This window comes from Narcine bancroftii, chromosome 11, assembly GCF_036971445.1.
Source record: "Narcine bancroftii isolate sNarBan1 chromosome 11, sNarBan1.hap1, whole genome shotgun sequence".
Classification (NCBI taxonomy): Eukaryota; Metazoa; Chordata; class Chondrichthyes; order Torpediniformes; family Narcinidae; genus Narcine; species Narcine bancroftii.
In genome coordinates this window covers 105,089,067-105,116,135 of record NC_091479.1, presented here as the reverse complement: position 1 = coordinate 105,116,135, position 27,069 = coordinate 105,089,067, and the positions used below count along the sequence as shown (strand labels likewise).

At 48.4% G+C, this 27,069-nt stretch overlaps 1 protein-coding gene across 4 annotated transcripts in view; it reads right to left on the bottom strand.

Annotated features, from left to right (window-relative positions):
* Positions 1-27,069, bottom strand: part of LOC138746280 (anoctamin-4-like) — a 53,226-nt gene that overhangs the window by 15,512 nt on the left and 10,645 nt on the right. For all 4 annotated transcript variants that reach the window (XM_069904468.1, XM_069904467.1, XM_069904464.1 and 1 more), the window contains exons 4-17: positions 25,525-25,683; positions 23,946-24,046; positions 17,131-17,262; positions 14,175-14,281; positions 12,422-12,477; positions 11,061-11,182; positions 9,726-9,860; positions 8,994-9,090; positions 7,866-7,926; positions 7,004-7,086; positions 5,607-5,747; positions 3,207-3,371; positions 2,219-2,255; positions 1,000-1,111 (exon numbers count right to left, since the gene is read on the bottom strand). In XM_069904468.1, the coding sequence (XP_069760569.1) occupies positions 1,000-1,111; positions 2,219-2,255; positions 3,207-3,371; positions 5,607-5,747; positions 7,004-7,086; positions 7,866-7,926; positions 8,994-9,090; positions 9,726-9,860; positions 11,061-11,182; positions 12,422-12,477; positions 14,175-14,281; positions 17,131-17,262; positions 23,946-24,046; positions 25,525-25,683 (1,508 nt within the window). The remainder of the gene's footprint in view (positions 1-999; positions 1,112-2,218; positions 2,256-3,206; positions 3,372-5,606; positions 5,748-7,003; positions 7,087-7,865; positions 7,927-8,993; positions 9,091-9,725; positions 9,861-11,060; positions 11,183-12,421; positions 12,478-14,174; positions 14,282-17,130; positions 17,263-23,945; positions 24,047-25,524; positions 25,684-27,069) is intronic.

Genomic DNA, 27,069 nt, shown 5'->3' with positions numbered 1-27,069 from the left:
TGAAAGCTGCCCATCAACGCTCAACCCTCTCGTCATTGTACATGGATTTAAATGTCCAATCAACCTGGTGACTTTCTCCCACTTTCTGCTCAGAGTCTGAGCAGCAGGGCTAAAACTGACCAACTCAGGGCTGTTTTAACCCTTCGCCCTCCTGATTTCATCCACCCACCACACCTCACCCTGCAGATTGACCCTTCCTCTAACGATCCCATCGCTGACCTCAAATCCCAGCTCTGGGAGCATGGTGTTCCCACATCAGCCTTCTCTGCCTCCCTTGAACCCCTCTCCCCACCCGGATCCACCTCCACCGACCCACCTTGACACTCCCGCACTTGCCCATCATCCTTCGCCCCCCCCTCGCTCCTCCCATCACCTGCTGACCCATTTCACTTCTCTCTACTGATGGTCCTCCCTTCACACTCAGACCTAGTGTTGCTGCTGCCCACCCACAGGCACTTACAGTCCCCTTCAACACTCCCAGACCCCCTCCCTCGGCCCCACCCAATGTTCCCTGACCCCCCCATCCCCTCCAGCAGACAGTCTGTGTATCCACAATTCATTCCCCATTTTCTCCCACATTCCTCCCTTTCCCACTGTACGACACTCCTGAGAATTCCACAGGAACTGGCCACGTGGTTCGGTGCAGGGGGTGGGAGCTAGAGCATGAGGACGCTGGACGCTGCACACCCCTCGAGGACAAGAAGGGACACAGCAATGCGAGTCATTGCAGGGCACTCAATGTCCCCTGGAGCTCCAAACACACGCTGCTGGAGGAACTCTACGGCTCTCAGCGTCGGCAGGAGAGAGAGAACATCAACAGATCAGGCCACAACCCTTCACCAAGAGGGAAACAGAGGGGAGGGAGTCAGCAGCTGATAGGTCCAAGACATCGTTGGGACGTTGGGGAAGGAAGGCATCGTTGGGGCGTGGGGGAAGGAAGGCATCGTTGGGACAGGGGTTCAAATCAAATCCCCCTCTAGGTCGAACAAGGACTTTTACCTGCCCAGGAAGAAGGCGGTGTAAAAGGTGGAGCTGTTCAAATTCACAAACTGGAACAGAAACATCTTCAGAGTGAAGCTGTTCTCCCACTCTGACTGGGTCCGAGGCTGTTCTGTAAGAGAGCGAGAGCAGTGTTAGGGTCCTACGCCTCTGTCAGACCAGTAACCACTCCCACCCAGCCCAAAGGATCAGCATTCAACTGCAACTCAGATTACAACAGTGATGCCAAACTCATTGGGCTGGGGAGCTCAGCAGTCGGGCAGCATCCGTGGGGGAGAGAGGATGGGCAGTGTCAGGCTGGAACCCTTCGTCAGAGTGAACACAGAGGGGAGAGAGTCTGTATTGTGGACGAGGTGGGAAGGGTGGGTCAGAGGCCAGCATAGGACAGGGGTACCATAAAAGAGTGGACAGGGACCAAGATGGGATGGGGGCACCATGGGAGGGGTGAAGGATAATGGAAAGAAGGGAAGAGGCAAGAGAAAAAGAAGGGGGAGGGAGTCACACAGGGGGCTTTAGGGACTGGAGGGGAGAGGGGCTGGGGACTAGAGAGAGGGACTGGGGATCGGAGGGAAGGGGAGGGAGAGGGGCTGGGGACCGGAGGGGAGGGGAAGGAGAGGGGCTGAGGACCAGAGGTGAGGGGAGGGAGAGGGGCTGGGGCCTGGAGGGGAGGGGAGAGGGGCTGGGGTCTAGAGGAAGGGAGAGGGGCTGGGGACCGGAGAAGGGGAGAGGGGCTGGGGACCGGAAGAGGGGAGAGGGGCTAGGGACTGGAGGAGGGGAGAGAGGCTGGGGACCGGAGGAGGGAGAGGGCCTGGGGACTGGAGGAGGGAGAGGGCCTGGGGACTAGAGGAGGGAGAGGGCCTGGGGACTGGAGGAGGGAGAGGGCCTGGGGACTGGAGGAGGGAGAGGGCCTGGGGACTGGAGGAGGGAGAGGGCCTGGGGACTGGAGGAGGGAGAGGGCCTGGGGACTGGAGGAGGGAGAGGGCCTGGGGACTGGAGGAGGGAGAGGGCCTGCGGACTGGAGGAGGGAGAGGGGCTGGGGACTGGAGGAGGGGAGGGGTGGAGAAATCTACAAAAAATTTCACTGTGGGATGTGGCTAGTTGGTCCAGAGTCTGGAGTGGTGACAGGGTGGGGGGTTAGATCTGGGGGGGGTACCAGGATTCTCAGAGAGAGTGGACAGCCTCATTCCTCATCCAGACAAAGCACAAAGCCCACACTCACCTAAGTTGGTCAGTAGAAGCGCAACCTTCTCGTACAGCTGGAAAACAAGAGACAATTAGCGGCCAGTCATTTGATTTTGATGTTTTACATGCACTAAGAGAGAACGGTACACAGGAGCTGGGTCTTCACCTCATCATAATGCAAACAATAAGGTGACGCAAAGAGAGAGAGAGAACAAATGAACTCCAGGCAAATGGAGGTTAATGTGGGGGAGGGAGAGGAATCTAAAGGCAGAGGATCGAAATAGAGAGAGCCTGTGTTAGTGAAGTGCAGAGGGACCTGGGTGCTTGAGGGCAGGAATCACAACAGGTCCCATAAGTAGTTATGCTTGGTTTTCCTTGCAAAGGGTTGGAGATGCAGTTAAAACTCCAGCTCTCCCTTCTGGGCAACGTCCTGGTGAATCTCTTTCTCACTCTTCCAATTGCTCCCACATCCTTCCTGCAGTGTGGTGACTGGGACTGTACACCACGTGGAACCAAACCAAAGTAATGGTGGCAAAACAACATCCCAACTCTTATCCTCAATGTCTCAGCCAACGAAGGCAAGCACACCAGATACCTTCTTCACCAGCCTATCCATGTGTGTCTCCACTTGCAGTGACCACCCCAACATCTCTCGGTGTCACTGCATTGCCCGCTGCATTGCTGGGGTGAGTGAGGGGTTTGAATGATTGTGGCATCACCACGGTGTCAGCCTGACAAAGACATGGACAGGACTGCCTGTATCAGTTCCAGCACAAATTCACTCCCGTCTCACTTTTCTCAGAGCAGATTGGAGCCAGATGTAGTTTGGCTCCATTTGAAAGTCAAACAACAAATTTACTTCAATCACTGTCACCAAGTTCTTCGGCAAGGTTTTCCCAACTGGGGGGGCGGGATATCCCTGCTTGATCCATAAATAATGTGAGGAGCCCCTTTGGTGCTCTGCCAACACAAAGTTGAAAGGACCTGCTCAATGAGTGTCTGTTTCCTGAATGTAGAGGACTCACCAGGTTCAGAAGTATGATGATGCAGAAGTTGATGCACACGGCAGTGCTGGTGGTAGCAAGCTGGGAGTTGTTACGGATCAGAGCCCACTTGAACGCTGCAAAGGTGCTCACCGTCACCACCCGATAAATAACGATCCCAAAGACAGCAGCAATTACCACACAGATCTGCCAATGGACAGAGATGGCCATGTCAATCTTCCCCCCTGGCCAGGAACGGGGCCAAGGGAGGAGGAATGTCCCACCCAGACTCTCCGCCCAGAGGTTGTACTCTTCCCCTACCACCCCCCCTGAGAGATAGCCCCTTGGAGGACTCTACGCCCAGAGGTGGGACTCTTCCCCAACCACCCCCCCCCCCCCGAGAGGTGGCCCCCTGGAGGACTCTCAGCCCAGCAGTGGCTCCCCAGAGGTGGGACACTTCCCCCACCACCCCCCAAACCCGATAGATGGTCCCCTGAAGGACTCTCCCCCCAGAGGTTTGACTCTTCCCCTGCCACCCTGGGAGACTCTACCCCCAGCGGTGAGACTCACCCCCACCATCCCCTCCCCCCGAGAGGTGACACCCTGGGGGATCTCCACCCAGTAGTAGGACTCTCCTCCCACCACCCGTCGAGAGGTGGCACCCCTGGGATTCTCCAGCCAGAGGTGGGACTCTTCTTTCCCCCCCCTCCACTCAGAGATGACACTCCTGGGGAACCCTCCAACAGGAGTCCAGAGGTGGCCACATTTACATGGACAGCAAAGTGGATCAGAAGATTTGGTAGTATTGGACCAATGTGGCAACAGCTCTGTCCTGACTGAATAACAGAACAGCAAGAAGGACTGAATGGCCTCTTCCTGTAAAGAGCGCTTTTGTTATTAAGATGAAGGGAGTCGGGGACTGGGGATTTCACTGATGGGTGAGTGGGGCACTAGGGGTTTCTTGGACAGGGGAAGTGGGGAGGGAGAATGTTTTATACACAGGGTGGGATTTCATAGACTAGGGGAAGAAGGAAGGGAGGGTTTCCTGACACAGACTTCCAGAAAACTCTCACCAGGTAATGGAGAGCCGTCTTCTTGGCAGGGTGATGAGGGCAGGGAACAGGTTTCATCCATCTAGTTCATGAGTGTCTCTGTGTGTGGCTTGCTCAATGTCGAAGCCTCACACCAGATGTTGGCACACTGCAGGATGGCAGAACACACTCAGTGCTCAACACCGATGAGAAATCCAAGCTCAGTGCAAGTTTCCAGTCAGTTTCAGCTGGACAGCACTAGTGTGCGGAGTTAAACCTAGGAATCAGATCATCTGGGCCGTCTGCACCTTACTGGCATGATCCACCATGAGAATCTCAGATGGGACAATCTCTCCCTCCACCAACAGTGCAGTGACCACTGTTAGACCCAGGTACTCCAAAATCTCCCTAACCCACCAGCTCCATCACCATGTTGGACAAGGGCAGCAGGTGCAGGGGATCACCACTGTCTGGAGGTTCCCCATCCCACATCTCCCTCACTTGGAAATGCACATCCAGCCCCTCGTCACTGGGACGAAACCTTGGAACTCCTTGTCCAACAGCTCTGAGGGAGGATCTTCACCAGAGGACAGCAGGGATTGAAGGCCAGCTTCCCAACCACTTCTCCAGGGATTTGGAATGGGCAACAAAAGCTGTGCTGGATGGTCCATGATGACAAGGCTCCAGTCAGAGCTGTGGTCCCAGTGTTACCAACACCATGGTAGCACCGACACTCCCAAGGATGGTCCAAGAATTGTTCCTATCTCCAGGAAGAATGACTAGGTGAAGACTGTTTACCTTCAGAAGGGATTACAATTGAGATTTTTAACTTCAGGACTTTGACAATGGACGTGGTGAGAATGTTTTCACATGTGGAAGAATCTAAAGCCAGGAACCAGAGATGCAGGATAATGCCCAACCAGTCCAGTGGGGAACAGAGAACATTCAGCACAAGCCAGGGCCCTTCAGCCCACAATGCCTATGCCAACCATGTTGCAATTTAAATCATTCCATAGTCTCCACTTTCTGCATGTTTTGGAATGGAAGGTTTCTGTGGAATGGGTATGGAACTTGTTGGGAAAGTTGAACAGATGAAGTGAAGAGAAGAATCCAGAAGGGAACTAGACATGTAGGTGAGAGTATGATGCAATGGAAAACCACTCCTGTGCAGCACAAACTCCAGTGTGGACAGGTCAGGGCCATTTCTGGGCTGCATGTTCTAGCTCATACACGAGCCCATGCTGCCCATTTACACCCATTAATCTACATCCCCGTATGTTTCAGACGGTGGGAGGAAACCAGAGCCATGTAGACATGGGGAGAACGTACAAACTCCTTATAATCAGAGCTGGATTCAAACCCAGTTGCTACCTCTGTAACAGTGTGACCCTAACCGTACCGCCCGACTAACCATGAAGAATATTCCAGAAGCTGACACAATGATTCTGCTGCACTTGTCCGTGAAAGCTTGGTGAGGTTCGGCTTTTCCTGATATTGGGTTGACCCGTTCCTTCTTGGAGTACTTTGCTTCGAACTGTGGGCGAATTTCCTCCTAGGTGGAGAAGACAAACAGTTTTGGGATCTATCTTTACCTCCCCTGGTCGCTGCATTTCCTGCTGACTTCCTCCAGCAGTTTTGGGATCTATCTTTACCTCCCCCGGTCGCTGCCTTCCCTGCAGAATTTCTCCAGCAGTTTTGGGCTTCCCCACTTTCCTTTGATGGTTTGTGGCCAAATGGAGTTCCTGACCTCTGACATCACCAGGGACTGGACACATTCATGTTATCCAGTAAATATATGGGACGGCCTTCCTACACAGACACACGCCACTCATGGTGCTGATTCAATCCAGTGCTGTGCTCCCTTGGCACTGCTCTCTCTACGGTGGGTTGTTGCCTGCACATGGACATCCTATGAAGGATACAGACAGAGTCAATGCAACAGGCTTTTTGCACTGAGGGTAGGTGAGAGACAGACTAGTGCCCATGGGATAAGGGTGAAAGGGGAAAAGTTTCAAGGGAACATTAGAGGGACCTTCTTCACAGAGAGAGGTGAGAGTGTGGAACGAGCCACCATCTGAAGTGGTGAATGCAGCTCAATGAAGAACAATTTGGACAGGTGCATGGAGTGGAGGGGTATGGAGGGATAGGAACTGGCAGGTACATGGAGGGGAGGGGAGGGAAACTTGTTTGCACAGAGTAGAAGAGCTGAAGGGCCTGTTCCTGTTCCCATTCCATGGGGCAGGACTCCTTTAGTTCCCACCTGTTCCCAGGAGGACATGCCAACATAAGAGACAGTCCAGAAATGGCAGGCGAGCAGCTCCAATCACATCCAGCTCCCCTCAGTGACCCCACGCTATTGATGCTTGTCATATCTTAAGGAGGTTTTTCAGCACAGGAGGCCATTCACCCCATCAAATCCATGCTAGCTCTCAGCGGACCAATTCCATTCTACCTGTATTGCTGAAACCCCTCTATCACTCAAAGGGCCATCAATTCACCATCAGTTCTTCAGCCATGAACTCACATACTGGGGGTAATTTCAGTGGCACATTAGCCAACCAACCCACACGTTCTTGAGGAAACTGGAACGCTCAGGGAAACCCATGTGGTCACACAAAGAGAGTGTGCAAACTCCACGCAGACAACACCGGAGTCGAGGATCAAATCTGGTTCTCTGGGGGTGTGAGACAGTGTTGCCCTATAAACTATCCTGGACAGTGGACTCACTGTAAACCCCACTAACGATGGCTTACTGTAGAACTGATCAGCTGCTTCAAAAGGCACAGAAGGTGAAACATGGTCACTGACCTCCTCCTCGTCCCAGTCAATCAGGTCCCAGTCATAGGCAAGGACAGCTCGCCTGCGTTTCCAGAACTCCAGGAAGACAGTGGCTGTGGGGGGGGGAAGAGGGGAGAGAGGGGAAGTTACCTTCAGGGTGAGATGGGGGAGGCCATGTAGGGCAAGAGGCTATGTGCAGTGAGAGGGGAAGGAGGCTACGTGGGGCGAGGGTGGGGGACAGAGGCTACGACAGGCAATTAGGTGCATAGAGAGATCCCAAATTGATACATCTGGTGAGTGACACCACTGCGTTGGTGCAGGGTGAATTTCCCCTCCCCCCGACACTCCACCCCACAGCGTCACTTTCCACCCCATAGGGTCACCCCCTGGACACAACTCAGTCACAGAGGAGTGCCAGGCAACGCTGCTGCCTCACAGCACAGTGAGCCGGGTTCAAACTTGACCTCCGGTCCAGTCTGTGTGGAGTTTTCACGATCACCCTGTGACTACATGTGATTTCTTGGGGGCTCCAAGGAATTTGCCGCTGTAAACAAGCAGCAGGAGAACGGGGGGGGGATGGGGGTGCAAGATAAAAAATGGGCCCGGCCTTCCTCTGACACCGTGGGGGGCCGCCCTTCCTCATACCTCACCCATTCTTCCTTGCCTCCAAAGTATGGTAGCCCTGCCTTGACCAGCTTCACTCGTGGGAAGGGGACGGCCCAATTTTGAAGTAAACCATGATCTTTCTCCCAACATCAAGCACGTGAGTGGTATTTGCAGGTGGGTGTGGGCCACGCACCGTCACTTAGTCATCACACCAACCCGGCAGCAAGATAAACAAGCAGTGTGATCCATCCGAGATTAAACGTGCTCATTTACAACGGCCACCTACCCCAGACTGCCATGAAAACCGCAAAGAACACAGTTGCTTGATTGTCGAAGAGATGCGTCACCTGCAGATGGGAAATGTCAAGTCTCATTTAGTGCAAAATAGAAGTGAATTGGTTTGCCCACCAGGCCCTGCAATGACCACTATTACGAATTCCCATTTTAGTGCAATGGGATTATCACTGTAAGGGATAGTATGGACAGAAGGGACTGAATGGTCACAGTTAACATTTAACATTTCACACAAGCACAACACAAGTCACAGTCCAGCAATAATTTGATGCATTGGAAGAGCTGAGGGAAGGTTTGTCACAGTCGGTTCTAGATTCGAGACATTTGCAAAGACGCAGTGATTTTGTAAAGGGAGAACCATCCCTGGTACTGAAGAGAAAACAGCTCTTGTGTCCGGCCATTTCTGTGGAATTCAGAGCCAAGCATGTTCTGTGAATGTCAAGGCCTTTTCGGTGGATTGGCCTGAGCCAGGAAGGTCTTTTGGGAAGCAAAGCGTTTCATTTGAGTGTGACTAACAGTGAAGGTCACTTGGAGAGACCAGTGCCAGAGTCTTGGAAGCTTCGTGGAGGTCACCCAGTTTCGTGTCTTGCCTACAAAAGGACCAGGAGTGTTATGACTACAGCCCATGTGGATGGGCATTTCTTCAAAGGCAACGCAACTCCCATCTTCCCATCAGTTCAACATTAATTCTGGGCATCAAATTTCAAAGGGCTACACTTTAACAATGAATTTAAAAGACAGAACTTTGAAGTAATTTTCTAGATTTTGGCCTGGTCTGTAATAGTTTGGGTATATCACACACAAACACACCCCCACATACACACCCACACCCACATCCACACCCCTACATGCGTATAGTTGGGGATAGATTTAGTGTTAAGGATAGTTTAAGAGTCGGCCTTTGCTCATTCCAACTTGCCAGATAAACAACATCTTTATATCATCCAGTACCCTCCTCCTCACGATGAATATCCCCAATCTGTGTCACCCACACAGCTTAGTGACTTTCCGAGTCCTGCTAAATGCTCACAGATCTGAAACCCTGCTTCCACACAAGCTGCCCAACCTGGGGGAGGAGGTGTCAGTCAGTGCCTGTGAGGGTTGGACAGGACTACCTTACCTTGGCATACATACAGCTGTAAGAAAGTGGCAGGTAGCCACAGTGCTGGTCACAGAGTGGACACATGATCGTTTCTGTTGCTTGGCAGATCTCTTTACTGGAAACGGAAAGCAGAGATGGGGTCAGATCACTAAGCAGTGAGGAGGAGGAGGGTCTTTGTTCCATCAAAGCAGAGAATGCCCATCACTTTTCCCTTTCCCAAATGTGAAATCGAGCTCGCATTCACCACCTCCACTGGTTCCACTCTTTCACAACCCTCTGAGGGAAGAAATTCCCCTAACGTTCCCCTTAAATGTTTCTTCTTTCATTCTTAACCCATGTCCTCTAGTTCTTGCCCCACCTGACCTCAGTGGAAAAATTCTATCTGTACCCATAATAATGTAAACCTCTATCAAATCTCTCCTCATTCTTCTATTTCCCAGGAAATAAAGCCCTAACCTTTTTAATCTTTCCCTTTAACTCAGTTCCTGAAGTCCAGGCAACTTCCTAGTAAATCTTCTCTGCACTCTTTCTATCTTATTGATATCTTTCCTGGCCTCCCTGGCCTGTCCAACCCCCTCCCATACTATACTGACCACCCCACCCCCCGCACTCTCAGTCTTGATGAAGGGCCTGACCATTCCCTTTCTGCCACCGACACTGTTTGACCCACTGAGCACCCCCAGCAGGGCGCGTGTTGCTCCAGGTTCCAGCGTCTTCAGTCTCCCTTGTCCCCAGCTAGCCAATCCTTACCTCACTTGACAGTGATCAACAGTGAGGACTCCATAGAGAAACACGATCAACCCAACGGCAGCTGCAGGGAAGAGCATCCCAGTGTACCAGCCCAGCCAGGCAAAGTAGAGGCCAATCTGCTCCCCAAAATAGCGTCTGTGAAGCAGCAAGTGAAAGGATGGTTGGTAAAGCAGGGAAGGAACTGCAGCCAGCAGTGAGACCTTCTTCAGGGCCAAAACACCAGCGCACATAAGAAACAGGACCAGGAGTTATCCATCTGAGCCGTCGTGCCTGCTCCACCATTCAATGAGATCATGGCAGATCTGGCCGTGAATTCAGCTCCTAACTCTTGCACTCCATGACCTTGAATTCCCCGACTGTGTAAAAATCTATCCAACCTTATCTTAAATCTATTTACTGAGGCCGCCTCCACTGATTCAATGGGCAGCGAGTTCCATAGATTCCCCACCCTCTGGGAAAAACAGTTCCTCCTCATCTCCATCCTAAATCTACTCCCCTAAATCTTGAGGCTGTGTCCCCTTAGTTCTCGTCTCACAGACCAGTGGAAATAACTTCATAATTTTTTAATGTTTAAAAGATCCCCTCTCATTCTTCTGAATTCCAGCGAGTACAGTTCCAGATGACTCAACCCCCTCATCTCTGGAATCAATCCGGTGAACCTCCTCTGCACCCCCTCCAAACCCAGTATATCCTTCCTCAAGCAAGACCAGAAGGGAGGAGGCATTCACATGCAAATGTAGGGGATGGGGGCAGAAAAGTCTCATTTGTTAGCAAAAAAACCCCAGAGATCGTCAATTCCATGGATAACACAATGGATTAACTCAGACCCAGGCAAAGCAATGTATACTGGGAGGGGAAAGACCCTTCTAACTTTGACCTGGAACTCAGACAGAATTCCACAGATCTGGACAAGAACCACATGCAAGATGATTCAGGCAAGAAGCAACAAATTCAACAGTCCTTGAAAATCTGGCCTATCTCTGAAACTTATCTGTAATTACATGGATAAATTCTGCAAAAGGAGACAAGTTATTCTACCTCTTTAGGTTCATGAGGTGGGACTGTAATAGGGGCATCCTGTACATGCTCTGATTGAGTGGGTAGACGGAGGTCGAACTGGAGGAAAGTAAATAAAACTGAAACCAGAGGCCTCTCGAACGTGAGAGAGACAATTGCCCCACTGATAGGAGCTGTGGATCCAACAACATCCACGAGGGAACTGGAGAATAACTCGACAGGAACAACTTGCAAGTTCTCAGGGAGAGGGAGCAGAGAATGGGATTGATTTGTCCCAGGCCATGGATTCATTCGGCAACAGAAAGGTGGATGGCTCACCTGACCAGGTCGAGTGGCTGGAACTTGTACCACACCCCCCACCAGGCCCAACACTCGTATAGCAGATGCCGGTGGTTTAAGCCTCCGTGGGTCTTCACTGATTTTTTGCTTTTGTAACTTCCCTGATGCAGAAACACACAACACAAAAGTGGTGATGAGGCTGGGTTTAAACAAATTGTCTGATATTGTTGGCTTCAAGCTCAGTTCAGAGCTTCAGTTTTTCCTCATTTTATTCTCTCTCTCTGCACACTGTTGTACTATGTATGGATTGATTAGCTGGACTCCTCACAGAACATTCTCACTGTACTACAGGAGGGTGGACATAAGAATAGGAAACAGGAGCAGGAGTCGGCCATCCGGCCCATCGAGCCTGCTCCTCCATTCAATAAAATCATGGCTGATCTGGCCTTGGACTCAGCTCCACCCACCTGTTCTTCAAAATTTGCACTCTCCAGAGTATCTATTGGTTGTGGACACTCAGCCCTCTCGGGGAGAGATCCCAAAAGGTCGGGAATGACCCCTTATTTGGACAGTGCAACCCCCTGGTCCTGACCTCCTGTGAAACAGTCTCCCTGTCGCAAGCCCTGGAGCTGATGGAGGGCAACCTCGAACACTGCAGCACCATACAGGCCCTTCAGCCCAGAATGTCGTGCTGACCTATACATACCTACCAAAATAAAAACGACACCCTCCCGTTTCAGGGGATTTCATTTCACACAGAGAGATCAGAGTGTGAGAGATAATGGAATATGGGAAGTCAAGCAAGTGCTAAATGGGAATGAATTAGGATTGGGTGAAGGGATAATGGAATATGGGAAGTCGAGCAAATGCTAAATAGGAATGAATTAGGTTTGGGTGAAGGGATAATGGAATATGGGAAGTCAAGCAAATGCTAGATAGGAATGAATTATGATGGGTTGAATAAGGGTGGAGTAAGAATGGAGTGTGAGGAAGGGTTAAGCAAGTATAATAGAATATAGCAAGTAGATAGATTTAGCAAGTCCTGGGGGGGGGTTGAGATTTCTGAATAAGAACAAAGACATGACACTTCCTGGTAAACAAGTTTACAGAAAGGCACATAAACTGCACGTAGGCAGAATTACCTAATGCTAAACCAATCCAGGAGGCAGAAGAATATTAAGGAGGGAGGTACCTCTGTACTGAAATAGAAAGTATAAAAAGTTGGGTAAGCCCCAGTACGTGTGTGTGTATTCCCAGGGTAAGGGGAAGCATCTAACTTTCCACTGTTGTAAAATAAATGTTCTTTGTTCTCAATTTTTGTCTCGAGTGAAATCTGTGAAGGCACCTCTGCTTCTCACAAGAACATCATTGAGTCAGAACGTTACTGAGTCCACACTCACCTCATGCAGCGGGAACGCTTCTTCATAGGTGTTGTTACCCAGCAAGCGATTAAGCCCTGAAGAAAGAAACATGAACATTAAAAACATGAACAGGTAAATTAAAATAACATCATATCCCATCCTTTTTGGCCAAATCATAGGCTCCACGTATAAATATCAATGATCATTCCCATTAACAATGTCCAGAGCCCAGTGGCATCACGCTTGGATCCGATTTACTGTGACAAAGGCTCCCACTCCTAATGGACAATTTCATTATTCCACTAAATGAAGAACTGAAATGGAGCGATCCCTCTCAGGCACAGAGACCCAGTTGATGAAATAGGATAACGTATGCACTATCAAGTTGACTGAACAAGTCCATATCAGAGCAGAAGGAGTCCATTTGGCCCATAGTCCACTCTACCATGAGCTGATTCATTCTCCCACTCAGCACCCCCCCACCTTCTCCCCATAACCTTTGATACCCTGACTAGATATTCATCAAGCTCTGCCTTAAATACACCCAATGACCTGCACAACCGCCCATAGCAGCAAATTCCAGAGATTCTCCGCCCTTTAGCTAAAGAAAATCCTTCACATCTGTTTTAAATGGGTCCCCTTTAATCCTGAAGTTGTGCCCTCTTGTCCTTGACTCCCAGATCATGGGAAACAAGATTCCCCCATTTTCTCTGTCCAGGCCTTTCAGCATTTGAAATGCTTCTATGATGTCCCCCCTCACTCTTCTGAACCCCAAGGAGTCCAGTCCAAGAGCCTTCAAACATTCCTCACGTACCAATCCCTTCATTCAAGGAATCATTCCTGAGAATCTTCTCTGAGCCCTGTCTAATGCCAGCACTTTGTTCTTTAAATATGGAGCCCACAACTGTACCCATTCTCCAACTAAGAACTCACCAGTGCCTTATGAAGCCTCACCATCACGCCCCTGCTCCTGTATCCTATCCCTCAGGATAGGACGCCAACATTGCATTCGCCTTTTTCACCACCGACTCAACCTGGAGGTCAACCTTTATGGTTCCCCACATGAGGTCCCTCCAAGTCCCTTCGCAACTCCAAATTTTGAATTTTATCCCCATCCAAATAATAATCTGGCCTTTTCTATCAAAGTGCACGACCGTACACTTTCCAACTTTGGATTCCAACTGCCACCTCTTTGCCCGTTCTCTCAATCTGTCCAAGTTTCTCTGCAGACTCCGTGTCCTCCTCACAACCTGCCCCTTCACCCTTGTATCATCTGCAAACGTAGCCACAAAACCATAAATTACATGTTGAAATTAGCCCCTCAAATTATCAGCAATTTGTCCAGGATTGTGTAGGCCAGCGGACTCCTGCTAGAATAACCACCAGATCATCCCACGCAACTTTCATTTATGGTCAAGACTGGATATTTTCAGACAGACTGGTGGCTAATGAGATTTATTGCACTTAATTACAACATTAAACTCAAACATTTAATATATCCATTACATAACCAAGCACATTTATAATGGGACGGGCCCTGTGCAAACATTACACTCTACACATTCCATCCCAATAGCAGGGACAGTTCACCAGGAGGTTACCAGGAAGGATAGGCTGCTGTAAAGATAAAAGGCTGGGGCAGTTAAGAATTGGAGCTAAACTTTTAAATAGGCTTTGGTTGAACAGTATTTCTAAGCTCCATCACATTTTGAAGTCAACCAGCTCCATTTAACAACATTGTGCTCGTAACCCTGGTAACAGCGTTCATCCCCAGAGTGAACACTTGACCTACCCACTTTGTTCTTCCCCTCTTCATATTTAACTCTCTGCAGGATGTGGTGTACGATCCGACTCCTCGTGGAGTTGTTGAAGAATGTATCTGTGTTGTTTATAATGAAGCTGAAACAAGATGGAACGGGTTTTCGTAAACTTCTCTGCCACTATTTCCAGTTACAAGTAGTAAGTGGCCACAAACTCTAGAAAGGCTGGACTTTTACATTGGAATGTGGTGAAGAAACCTCAAGAGGGCGACACAATTTTCTAAATTCCAACTCTCTTCCCCACACCACCCCCCCCCCCCCCCCCCACCACCACCACCAAGTGTACAAGCAGTAAATACCTTAATTGCACATTTGATTAGTTGTGGCTTCGAGATTACTGTGTGATCGTGGTAGCAAACACCCCAAGTGAAAAGATTGTGGATTCAAGTCTGTCGCCAAAGATTCCAAGCACAATAACCAGGGTGATAGACTTTCATTTAGACCGAATGAAATTTCACCCCCTTCCTCCTCATCTTGATAAAGGGTCCAGCCCTGAAACTCTGACAAACCACTTCTACCAATGGATCCTGTCTGACCCATTGAGCTCCTCCAGAAATTCTTTGACTGCTGGAAATACAAAGGAGTCACTGCTTTCCCATCTGGAGATAGGAGTCAGTGATAATCAGACCATGGTTAAAAAATGATGTGGGCACAAACCTCCCTTTGGGCAAGTGGTTTTCTGCTCTTACCAGACTGGCTCCAATCCTGACAGCAGTGTGGTGAAGTCTTAACTGCTTGGCTGCAGTGACTCAGTGCAGAGTGACCCAGACTGACTTTCCACCAGCCCATCCAGGGTAACCACACCAGTCACCACTGAATGGCTTATTGTCATATGCAGCAAGATTCAGTGAACATTGTGTTCTGCGCGCTATCCAGGCAGGTCAACATGTACCATAGGTATAACAAGTAATGCAAAGATAGGTGCATGTTAAACCTCTGTGTTACAGAGAGGGGAACCATTACAGCAGGACCAGGTAGGGTTTGTGAGATGAATAGATTATCTTTCACTCATGAGAGAACTTTTCAAAAGTCTAAGAACAATAGGGAAGACACTCTCCTTGAATCAGATCGTGCATACTTTAAAGCAAAGGGCGAGGTTCTCCTCTTTGGAAGGCAGATTATCTGAATGGTGACAAATTAGGAAAAGAGGTGTTGTGAAGAGACCAGGGGGTGTTTACTGTGAGAGCAGAAAGGTCTGACTGTAGTTGTATAGGGCCTTGGTGAGGCCATACCTTGAGTGTTGTGGGCAGTTCTGTCCTAATTGGAGGATAGACATTCTTCCTGTTGAGGGAGGGCAGTGAGGGTTCGCCAGACTGATCGCTGGGATGGCAGGACTGACGGATGAAGAAAGACCAGAGAGAACAGGGTTATTTTCTCTCATTCTTCTATATCCCACTGAGAATCTCAGAGATATTCCAACAGAACCAGGCAGGTTAGGGGAAGTCCAGTACAAGGGGGTTGCAGTCAAAGGAGAAGGGCAAACTCATTGAGGGCTGAGATGAGGAGAAACCTCTTCCCTCAGAGAACTGTGAACATGTGGCACTCCCTGCCACAGGAAGTTGGCAAGGCCAGTTCATTAGATCTATTCAAAAGGGAGTTGGGTGTGGCCATAATGGCTGAAGGGTTCAAGGGGTCTGGAGAGAAAGCAGGAATAGGGGATGGAAGTCACATGATCAGCCGTGTTGTATTGAATGATGGAACAGGCTCGAAGAGCCGAATGGCCTTCTCCCACTTCCATTTTCTAGGATTCTACAATGTTGCCTGCTGGCCGGGGGAGAGGGGAGTGCAACTGGGGCCGGCTGGTTGGCGGCTGTTGGGGTGGGAAATGTAGATGTCGTCGACGGAAGGGAGGTTGTGCAGTAGCCTGAGCAGAGTTTCTAACTCGGATCTTGGCTGGTCTTGGGGAGAACAGTTCCTGTACCCACACTGTGATGCGGTCAGACTGGAGCCTTCCAGTGGAGAATCCAAATATGATGCAGCATTGGACACAATATCTGGGCCAGGTTAAATATCTTCCAGTAGTCCTGGATTATACATTACGTGATATTAGACCACAGAGCAATTGAAAGAGAGAGAGAGGGAGAGAGAGAGAGAGAGAGAGAGAGAGAAAGAGAGAGAGAGAGAGAGAGAGAGAGAGAGTGTCTTAAACTTGAAAAAAAAGCCCTAGCAAAAAATAAATGAGTCTTGTGGTTACAATTAGTCCTCAGCACATCTAAAATCAGCTAAATTCACAATAGACGCTGTAATCAGGGTCAAACAGCTTTGTCACTATCGGAGAGGAGCAGGATGTTATGAGGAATAATGCCTTCAGAGGTTATCAGACATGGAGATTTCTCACAAAAGAACAAAAGCTTTGGAAGCAGGATAGATAATGCACAGCAAATACCCAGAAGGCCAATGGAAACCATCTAGATATCAGCTGGAGGGATAAACATTCACTCTGTTACTGGGAAGCTTTGCAATAGTCGCCATGGGATATTTCATGTGCACTCAAGAAAGCAGGTCAGGGACACGTCCTCTCCAAGACAACGCCTGTGACAGGACCACACTCCCTTCACAATGCATTTGTATCAATAGCTTTAAGAGATAAAATATCATAAATCAAAGTATTAACATTCTTATCCAGTTGATCTTGAAATCACTGTGGAGTGATTATCCATAGAAGCATTTCTCAGGACCGAGCTTATTGGATGTTGCATCAGTACAACCCCAATTCATGTACAAAGATCAGGAAGAGCGAAACACGCGAGGTTCCCTGGCTGCCTCAGAAGAGCCCAGCAAAGCACCTGGATGGACAAGGCAACCTTCAGCTTTAACATTAACCCCAGAACGTCTCCAGGCTGACAGATCTCATCATAAATTGAACAATCTGACATTTCCTCCTCCCACCTTGGGATATCGCGAGCTGGCAACAGACACAAGGCTTACTGGTGCGCCCTCTGCTGACTGAAAGGGGCAGTGTAGCAGTTGGTGTCTTCCAGGTCGGGTAGGATATCTTTGTCCAGTTTCATGGGCTTGCTGGGAAACCATCTTCGAAACCTCTTCCAACAATTCTCCATCCTGTGACAGATGTAGAGCAATGTCAGTCAACCAATTTTGGTGCTCGAGCGTCACCTGATTCAGATGCCGTGCAATGGGAAGGATGTGGTTGTGCTGGAGAGGGGTCAGAGGAGATTCACCAGGCTGTTACCTGGACTGGAGGATGGGTTCTGGGGAGACATTGGATAGGCTGGATCACTTCCCCAGAGTGAGGGAGGTCGAGGGGCAAAGTTGTTTCCCATGGTCGGGGAGTCCAGGACACGAGGCACAACTTCAGGATTGAAGAGCGCCCACTTAAAACAGAGATGCAGAGGAATTACTTTCGGCAGAGAGCAGAGAACCTCTGGAAGTTGCTGCCACGGTCGGTTATGGAGTCTAGGTCATTGGATGTATTTAAGGCAGAGATTGATAAGTATCTGAATAGTCATGGAATCAAAGGTTATGGGGAGAAGGCAGGGGAGTGAGAAAATTAATAAACTTGTGATGGAATGGCAGAACAGACTCAATGGATCGAATGGCCTACTTCTGCTCCAATATTGTGGTCACCAGTCTGGGAAGAGATTGAACAGACTCATTTCTGCTGGAGTGAAGGGGGCTGAGGGGTTATACCTGGAACTTGCTGTCAGAGGCGGTGAATCAGATACAGTCGCTGTGCTCGGGTTACAGTGCGAATGTGGATGGATGAGATTAGTGGTTAGCATGAGTGAAGTGGCTGAAGGGCCTGCTCTGTGCTGGACAGACCTGCGCCTGCTCTGCGCTGGACAGACCTGCTCCTGCTCTGCGCTGGACAGACCTGCGGCACAGCATTGACAGGTTGTACTTCAGTTGATTCTAATGGAAATTTCTGCAACATGGCTCAAACACATCATTCTGGGAGCTGACCTCTGCACAGGGATTGAAGGCAAAGCAGAGACAAACAACTCCCCTCTAACTGAACCAGGAAGTAATGATTCCTTGAAAAGGGTGGAGCATGATGGGAACAGACTGCAATGGAGCAGAAGCAGATTATTGTGTGATTCTATGATTCAGAAGGTTTTTTGTTCATTGTGGAAGCTCGCGCTATATTGTGGAACCTGCTTCACTAACAACTAAAGCAAACGTTCCCCACGAGTTGGTTTGTAAGTGACTTTGACACTGCTTAAACAGAACATAGAACACTACAGCACAGTATAGGCCTTTCGGCCCTCAATGTTGTGTTGACCCACACATTCCTCCCTCCCCTGTAGCCCTCTAGTTTCCTTCCATCCATGTGCCCAAGAGTTTCTTAAATGCCCCTACTAATGTTCCAGCCTCCACCCCCACCCCTGGGAAGGCCTTCCAGGCCCCCATGACTCTCCTCCACCCCCAACCCGGGAAGGCCTTCCAGGCCCACACAACTTTCCTCCATCCCCACCCCTGGGAAGGCCTTCCAGGCTCCCACTCTCCTCCACCCCAACCCCTGGGAAGGCCTTCCAGGCCCCCATGACTCTCCTCCACCCCCACTCCGGGAAGGCCTTCCAGGCCCCCACAAAACTGTGTAAAAAAAAACCTCTGACATCTCCCCTAAATTTCCCTCCCTTCACTTTGTATAGATATCCTCTGGTGTTTGCTGGGAAGCAGGTGCTGGCTATCCACCCTATCATTGCCTCTTGTAGACCTTTATCAAGTCTCCTCTCATCGTTCTACATTCCAAAGGAAAAGTCACAGCTCTACTAACCTTGCCTCATAAGACTTGTTTTCCAATCCAGACAACATCCTGGCAAATCTCCTCTGCCCCCTCTCCAACATTCTTCCTATGACCACTAAGTGTGGTCTCACCAGAGTCAAACACATGAAAGCTCTTGAGGAGTATGGGATAACCTCCTCAAGTAAAAACATATTAGATAGGGTCATAAAAAGAGCTTTTGGAGCACTGGCCTTCATAAATCAAAATATTGAATACAGGAGTTGGGATGTTATGGTAAAGTTATACAAGACATTGGTGAGGTCAAATTTGGAGTTTTGTGTGCAGTTTTGGTCACTGAACTACAGGAAAGATATCAACAAGATAGAAAGAGCGTAAAGAAAATTTATTAGGACGTTGCCTGGTTTTCAGGAACTGAGTTACAGGGAAAGGTTAAACAGGTTATGATTTTATTGCCTGGATTGTAGATTTGATGGAGTTATTTAAAATTATAAGGAGATAGATAGCAGTAAATGTAGGTCAGCTTTTCTCACTGAGATACAAACCAGAGGACATGGGTTAAGGGTAAAAAAAAGTGGAAAAATTTAGGGGGAGCTTCTTCACACATAGAGTGGTGAGGGTGGGGAGTGAGCTGCCAGCTGAAGTGGTGAATGCGGACTCAAATTTATGATTTAAGAAAAATTTGCTCTGGTACATGGATGGGGAGGGAGGGCTATGGACTGAGTGCAGGTCAGTGGGACTAGGGAGTATAATAGTTCGGTACAGTCTAGAAGAGCAGAAGGGCCTTTTTTCTGTGCTGTAATGTCCTATGGTTCTATTGACAGTTTGTTTGCCTTGTTCTGCCCTAATCAAATCAAAAAGCTCAGATGATTGAAGTCTGGTGCTCAGAAAAATATCACAAGCCAGCTCCTGGTTACCTGCTCATTCACAGTATGTTTTTAAAAGAAGTTTACACCAGTGTGTTCCCACATTAGAACAGTAGCTTCAGTCGCTGAGGTTGGTTGCAAAGCGTTTGAAGACATCCAGAGATTGTGAAAGACACAGCAGGAATCTCTTCCAGAAGACATGATTGAGAGGGTGGATATGGATAGGTTGCTGCCTGGATCAGAGACTGTGGGAAGCTATAGAAATGGACACAAAAGCAATGGAAATGAGAGGAGATTCCCCAGGAGGTTGTCTGGATTGGAAGTCAAGTTCTGGGAGAGACTGGATCAGCTGAGCTTGTTTTTCCCAGGGCGAAGGAAGCTGAAAGTTGGCCTGATACATCAGCTTAGGTGAAGTAGCATGACAAAAATTGGTTCCCCACCCCCCATTGGAGGATCTTAGTGCTAAACCAGAGAGCATTAACTTAAGCAGAGAAGGAAAATGAAAGATGATTTGAGAGTTGTTTTGTTTTAAAGAATAGTTTATTTCTAGGGTTTTCTACCAGAAGAGGTGGGGAATCATTTCGATCATTACATTTCAGAGGCATTTAGACAGACATTGAATAGACAAGGCAGGGAAGGACCCAGATCTAATGCAGGCAAATAGGGTGGGAGTAGATGGACAAACAGGGTTAGCATGGACATGTGGAGCAAAGAGCCTTTTCTGTGCCGTATAAGCATGGTAATCCTTCTGCCAATAGGCGTGCAGTTTGAAGGGAATATTGATGACTGATGTATTATGGAGTAACCAGAATATCCAAGACTTTTTCATTGAAAGTGAATTGGCTGCGCACTAACGGCCTTTTCAAACAGAAACAGTGAGCTTTGGCCTGCGTTGCATCTTAATGCCTGTTCTCCAGAGAAATGAAGCAAGCTACAGGTCAAGACATCGTCTATCCCAGCCATTCTCAACCTTTTTTTTTTTAAGGTATGTCCCTGCAGGACTCTGCTCAGAGTTTATGGACCCCCTTCCTGTGAAGCAGTCAAGTTTAGTTGGGTTTCTTCCATACTTCCTGCTTCTGGCAACCCATCCCATAGGATGGTGATGATTCCTTTCAGTCTGTTTGTGGGGTTTGATATGAGGATACCCCACTCCTCAGAAAGGAACATCATGTGCATGAATGGATTTAGGTGGGTAGGGGGTTGCACAGGTCCAGACCCACCCTCTCGACATCCCCTCCCAGATCCAGCGGCCTGGTGAGGTCCAAGACGGCTGAGGGAAGTTCTGTTGCAGTGAATGGCCAGACCGAGCTTCACGCTACACGGCACGAGTTTTCTGCACGGCTGTTGACCCTACGAGAGGGTTTTTCCACCCTTTGACAGGTCTTGTTTTTCATCCTGCAGGGTGCCTAGCCACCCTCCGCACCAGGCCAGCCTGGTGGGGGAGCTGGTTTAGTCGCCGACCACCCGACCATGCGACAGGTAGTACTGGGTTACATGGTATCAGTAGCGTTCAGACAAGTGACCTGAATACTTCTCTGCCACCCACTACATAAAAAATAAAATGTTATGTGAGGTAAAAAGAAAACAAGACTTTTACCATGAGTGTAACAGCTGTGGCTTGTGATTCCAAAACAGGCCAACAAAGAGGTATGACATTGGAAACCGTGGCAAATTTCTAGAGCTGCCATGGACAGTGCACTGACCGGCTACCTCACAGTCTGGTATGGGGACACCAATGCCCCTGAGCATAAAGCCCTGCAAAAGGTAGTGGACACAGCCCACTACAGGCAAAACCCTCCCCACCATCGGGAACGCTGCTGTTGGAGAGCAGCAGCAATCATCAAGGATCCGCATCACCCAGCACACACTCTGTTCTCACTGCTGCCAACAGGAAAGAGGTCTAGGTGCCAAAGGGCTCGCACCCCCAGGTTCAGGAACAGCTGCTCCCCCTCCACCATCAGACTCCTCAACAACATACTCAATCAGGGCTCATTTAAGGATTCTTGCGCACTTTTTTTTTACTCTCTGTATTGCAGTCAGTTTGTTTACATTTGTTTATCTGCTTCCATGTGTACATTGAGTACAGTTGTTTTTTAAATGACCAATAAGTGGTAATTCTGCCAGGCCTGCAGGAAAAGAATCTCATGGATGTATGTGATGTCATGTATGTCCGACAATAAATCTGAATCTGAAATAGGAAATAATTCTTATTGAAAGAAGAAAACATGAACATATAAAAAAGATTCTTAAAGTTCAATGGTTTGTATTCAATGAGTCATGAGAAGTGTAAATTCGCAGATGTAGCTGTAAACCCCACCCAGGGGAACTGTATGGCCCCAGTTGAGAATGGCTGGTCTAGTCTACCAAAGCGGTGAGAGTTATAGCCTCGGTTCATGCAGGACTACCTCTCAGCAGTGCTCAACCACACCAACCTGCTCGTGAGCTTGTAACACCGATGCAGGTAATAGATTTTTCTCCTGGAAGAACAGCAAAAATGAAGCCAGTCGAGAAGAAAACCCACCGTCAGTTACAGTATGAACTAGCAAGGAAGGAAAGGGAGATTGAAGAGGTAAGCCTGCAAGAGGTAGAAAAAAAAGACTAAAAGGAGAGATTAACAGATCCAACACAAAACCATTCAAACAGCCGCGGGAATGAACAGGAGAGCAGTGCATCGTCTCCCACACAGTAATCCACCTCTTCCTTTGTTAGAACTACCCGGAGTGAATAATAATGTGAAGAACATTTACTGTCACAATGTACAGATGTACTGAAATGCTTATTTGCTGCAGTTACATCACATGCACCATCAGTATAAATTAAATCACCAGAGGAGAGGAAAATGATAATAAAAGGGTAAAATTCTCAGTTACAATGAGTGCAAAAACAATGTGCCCACAGATGTTTGGAGGACACTTCCAATGTTGAAAGGCGCAGACAGAATCGATGTAAAGAGCTTGTTCCCCACGGTGGGAGAGTCTTGGACCAGAGGGCACAACTTCAGGATTGAAGGGCGTCAGCTTGGAACAGAGATGCAGAGGAATTTCTTCAACCAGAAGGTGGTGAATCTGTGGAATTTGTTGCGCAGGTGGTTGTGGAGGCCGGGTCATTGGGTGTAGTTAAGGCAAAGATCGATAGGTTCTTGATTAGGCAGGGCATTAAAGGTTATGGGGAGGATTAAATGGCGGGGCAGACTTGATGGGATGAATGGCCTATTTCTGCTGGACAAACAAGACAGTAGATGCTAGAAATTGGATGCAACCTTAAGCCATAGGAGCAGAAGTAGGCTATTCAGCCCATTGAGTCTGCCCCACCATTAAATCATGACCTGATCCATACTCACACTCAGTCCAGCCTTCTCCTTATAACGTACAAAATCTCCCCCTAACCGACAAATTGAGAAAATGCAGGTAATACTCAGCAGATCAAGCAGCATTTACAGGGAGGGAAGCAAGGTCTAAAACCTGTACCATTAATGGTTTCTTTCCCCAGATGCTGCTCCATTTCCTGAGTATTTTTTATTTCAGAGTTAAGAGGGGGCTTGAGAGGGCTGCTGGAACAGATTTGACCAGCGAGCCGATGAGATACAAAATAGTGCATCTTTTGTGGACTAACTGGCCTAGGGACAAGCACAGTGTTGCTCTAAAGAGCCAACATCAAGGGAAGTGGAAATGGCCCCTGCTGAGGAGGATCCCATTGGGGTGTGCTGGTGCTGAGATCCTTCACATTACTTTCAGAAGGAGTGGACAGCCAGTGACCAGTGAAGTATGGGGCACATGTCCTGAGACATGGCAGCCTGTCTTGGTACACTGGTGTTTCCAAAGCTGGGAAGGAATAACTCTACAACCTAAAGTCTTTACCAGATCAGTCTGTTGGAGTGCCCTGTTGTTTCCAATCCTTCCAATGTTATGGGAACACCAAGACTCACCCCTAAACAAATTCATTTTCTCAGTTTACTTTCCCACCAATGGAATTCAGCCAAAGTCCTTTGCCTTTTAATGGGAAAATCTCATTAACTCCCGACCAGAGGAAGCCACACTGGAATGGTGAAACCTTCAGCATGGTACAAAGGAACTTCTTCCCAATGGGTCGTACTTCACAGGTACAACCAGCCTCAATTTGCAATCACATTTGATCCAGTTAAACAAACCAACAGAAAAAAGCCGAGTTTAGCTCACCTGAAAGGCATCCTTATATTCATTAACTCTGCGTATTTACAAAGAACCTCCCATGGGGCGTGTAACTTCACAAATATTATATCATCATTAGTTATTGATGACTGTAAAAAAAAGTCAAACGACCAATAAATTTATTGAATGGGGCTTTGAAAACCACTCTATCAAAAACATAAAACAGTAACCCCTTGCTTCGCAAAACCTTCTCCCCATTCTCTGCTTTCAGAGACACCCTCCAGCATCATTATTCTGAGGCACTTTTGCCTCCAAGGAGTGGAATGTGGGAAATATTTCACACACAGCCATACACTTTGGTCCACAACAATCATTTGTGTACAACGAACAGAGGGGACGAAACAGAATTCAAAGCTCTCCCGTGAATTATAAAGTAATTCATACCAACATGAAGTTGCCCAACTTCATACCAAGGACACAAATGAGGGAAATGGTCACAGAACATTAGAACAGAGTACAGGCCCTTCAGCCCTCGATGTTGTGCCAACCTATATAAACCTACTCAGAAAATTAATCCTTTCCTACTTCATATTTTTCTTGCATCCATTTCCACATGTCCTTTGAACGCCCACATTGTTGCAGCCTCCACTACCGCTCCGGTGTAAAAATCTTACCCGTGGTGTCTCCCCTAAATGTTCCTCCCCTCACTTTGTACCGACGTCTTCTGGTGTTTGCTACTCTTGCCCTGGGATAAAGGTGCTGACTGTCCACCCTATCTATACTTCTCCTAATTCTGTCCATGTCCACGCAGTCAGTGAGAACAATCAATTTACTGGCTGTACCACAGACTTTGCTGAGCTCCACTTTCTGAGGAATTGGGAGAAATGAAGCAAAGATAAACAAAGCTTCTTTCCCCCAGAGCTGCCAAGGCAATAGTACTCCTGAAGGACCCAAAAACCGATCAATTCGTGGAAATGAAGCCAAAGCCCAGGATACCTTCACAACCTCAATCAGTGTTAACCCCCTACATTTATGGTGACAAACGTCCATACAAAATGTCAAGATGCCAAGTGTAAGAGTTCGGATGTGATGCTGACACGATGCAATTCAGTGGTGAGAGCACATTTGGGTATTGTGTCCAGTGCTGGTCTCCGCACTACAGGAAGGATGTGGTAGCAGTGTTTTTCTCTGAGAACATCTGTTCCCAATTTGCTCTCCCTAGTTTCTGCCTCATCCCATCATAATGAAACACTTTCCCATTTTGTGTCAGGGAGTTGTGGTCACTCTCACTGAAATACTCTCCCACCGAGAGGTCCGCCACCCGACCAGGTTCACTACCAATACTAGGTCCAGTATGGCCTCTCCTTTCGTTGGCTGGTCCACACACTGTGTCAGGAATCCATCCTGGACACACCTGACAAATTCAGCTCCCTCGATCCCTTTTGCAGTTAATATTTGGGATGTTGACGTCGCCCATAACAACAACCTGTTATTTTTGCGCATTTCCTCATGATTGTGTTGTGACCACACCATTAAATCACATATTTCAGCAGGTTCCTTGACCACTTGCTGGGGACAGTTCTGTAATGACAAAAGACACTGGAGTCCATGGAGTGCAACAGCCCACCTCCTTCTCAACATTCAGCCCCTCAGCTCGGAGGTTCCTCTCGAACATCTCTCTCTTCCCAGCTTGTGCACTCGACTTTCTGTAAACTAGGATGTAGTCAATACGGCATTTGCCATCACTGAGGAAAAGGCCATTTCTTTTCTTCTGATTCGCAGCTTCCTGTAGAGGAACAAAACGTGCACACAGAATCCTATAGCACACCCGGAGGCCAGTCCACCCATCGTCATTATGCTAGCTCCTAAAAACCTGCCCAGTCAGTTCCCCTCTCCTCTTTTCCCAGTCCTGGGAAGCTTTCTTGTTCTGGTTAGAGTAGTGGTTAGCGATCGGGACCAGGGTTCGAATCCCGTGCTGTCTCTAAGGAGTTTGTATGTTCTCAAAGTGTCTGTGTGGGTTTTCCTCAGGGGTTCTGGTTTCCTTCCACCATTCAAAATGTACCGGGGGTTGAAGGTCAATTGAGTGAGATAAGCTCATGGGCTGAAGTGGCCTGTTACCAGATTTCAGATTTATTGTCAGACTACATACATGACATCACATTAAACTCTGAGATTCTTTTTCCTGCGGACCACACAGAATTATCACTTAATGGTAGTGCAAAAAAACTGTACACAGCATAAACACGTAAACAAATAATGAAATGGAAACTGACTGCAATACAGAGAGGGGAAAAAAAATTGATAAAGTGGACAAGTTAAAGTCCTTAAATGAGTCCCTGATTGAATTTGTTGTTGAGGAGTCTGATGGTGGAGGGGTAGCAGCTGTTCCTGAACCTGGTGGGGTGAGTCTTGTGCGGCCTAGACCTCTTTCCTGATGGCACCGTGCTGTATGTCTAAATTTTAAAAAACTATTTCTCTGTTCCTCTTTTGGGAGCCGGAGATAATTGCAGATGGTTGAATCAAGAAACTGCTGGAGGAACTCGGCAGATAGAGGGGATGGGAGGAGGACTGCTTTCATCCAGAGAGTCTGGAACACCCTGCCTGAGAGAGAGGTGGGAGTGGAGTCACTGGCAGGGGTCAAGATGGGGACTTGAATCACCCAAGCACAGATGCATTGGGAGATGGAGTTGATACAGGGAGTCTGTGGGCTGGCATAGACATGCTGGTCAAATGGCCTGCTTCTGTACTGTATGTCTCTACTGGCCAATTAGATGAAACAATTGTATCTGGAAAAACAAACATTAAAATTGGATTGGAAGTGCAGGCGAGTTGTTTGTTGAGCTGGGTTGTTCCCAGACCGGAGAGGTGGTGACAGAGGAATCTATGCTGTGCTTGGCAGCAGAAAGAAGGAGGAGATGGAGCCAGCGTGTGGTTAATGGAGAGGAGAGGGTGATTTATTTGAAACCAGTGATTCTGCTACAGTGAGTGAATCTAGTAGACAATGTGGCACCAACTCAATGACAGCTCCGTGAAAATGCTGCACTGGGATGTAGCAATGTCATTTCACAGGAGATGACGCCAGTTACCTAGCGCTGCTCTGAAAGGTAGGCCGCACTTTGTCCCTTACACTTCCTGCCTCTGCGATCTCAAGAGATGTGGATGTTGGAGAGGG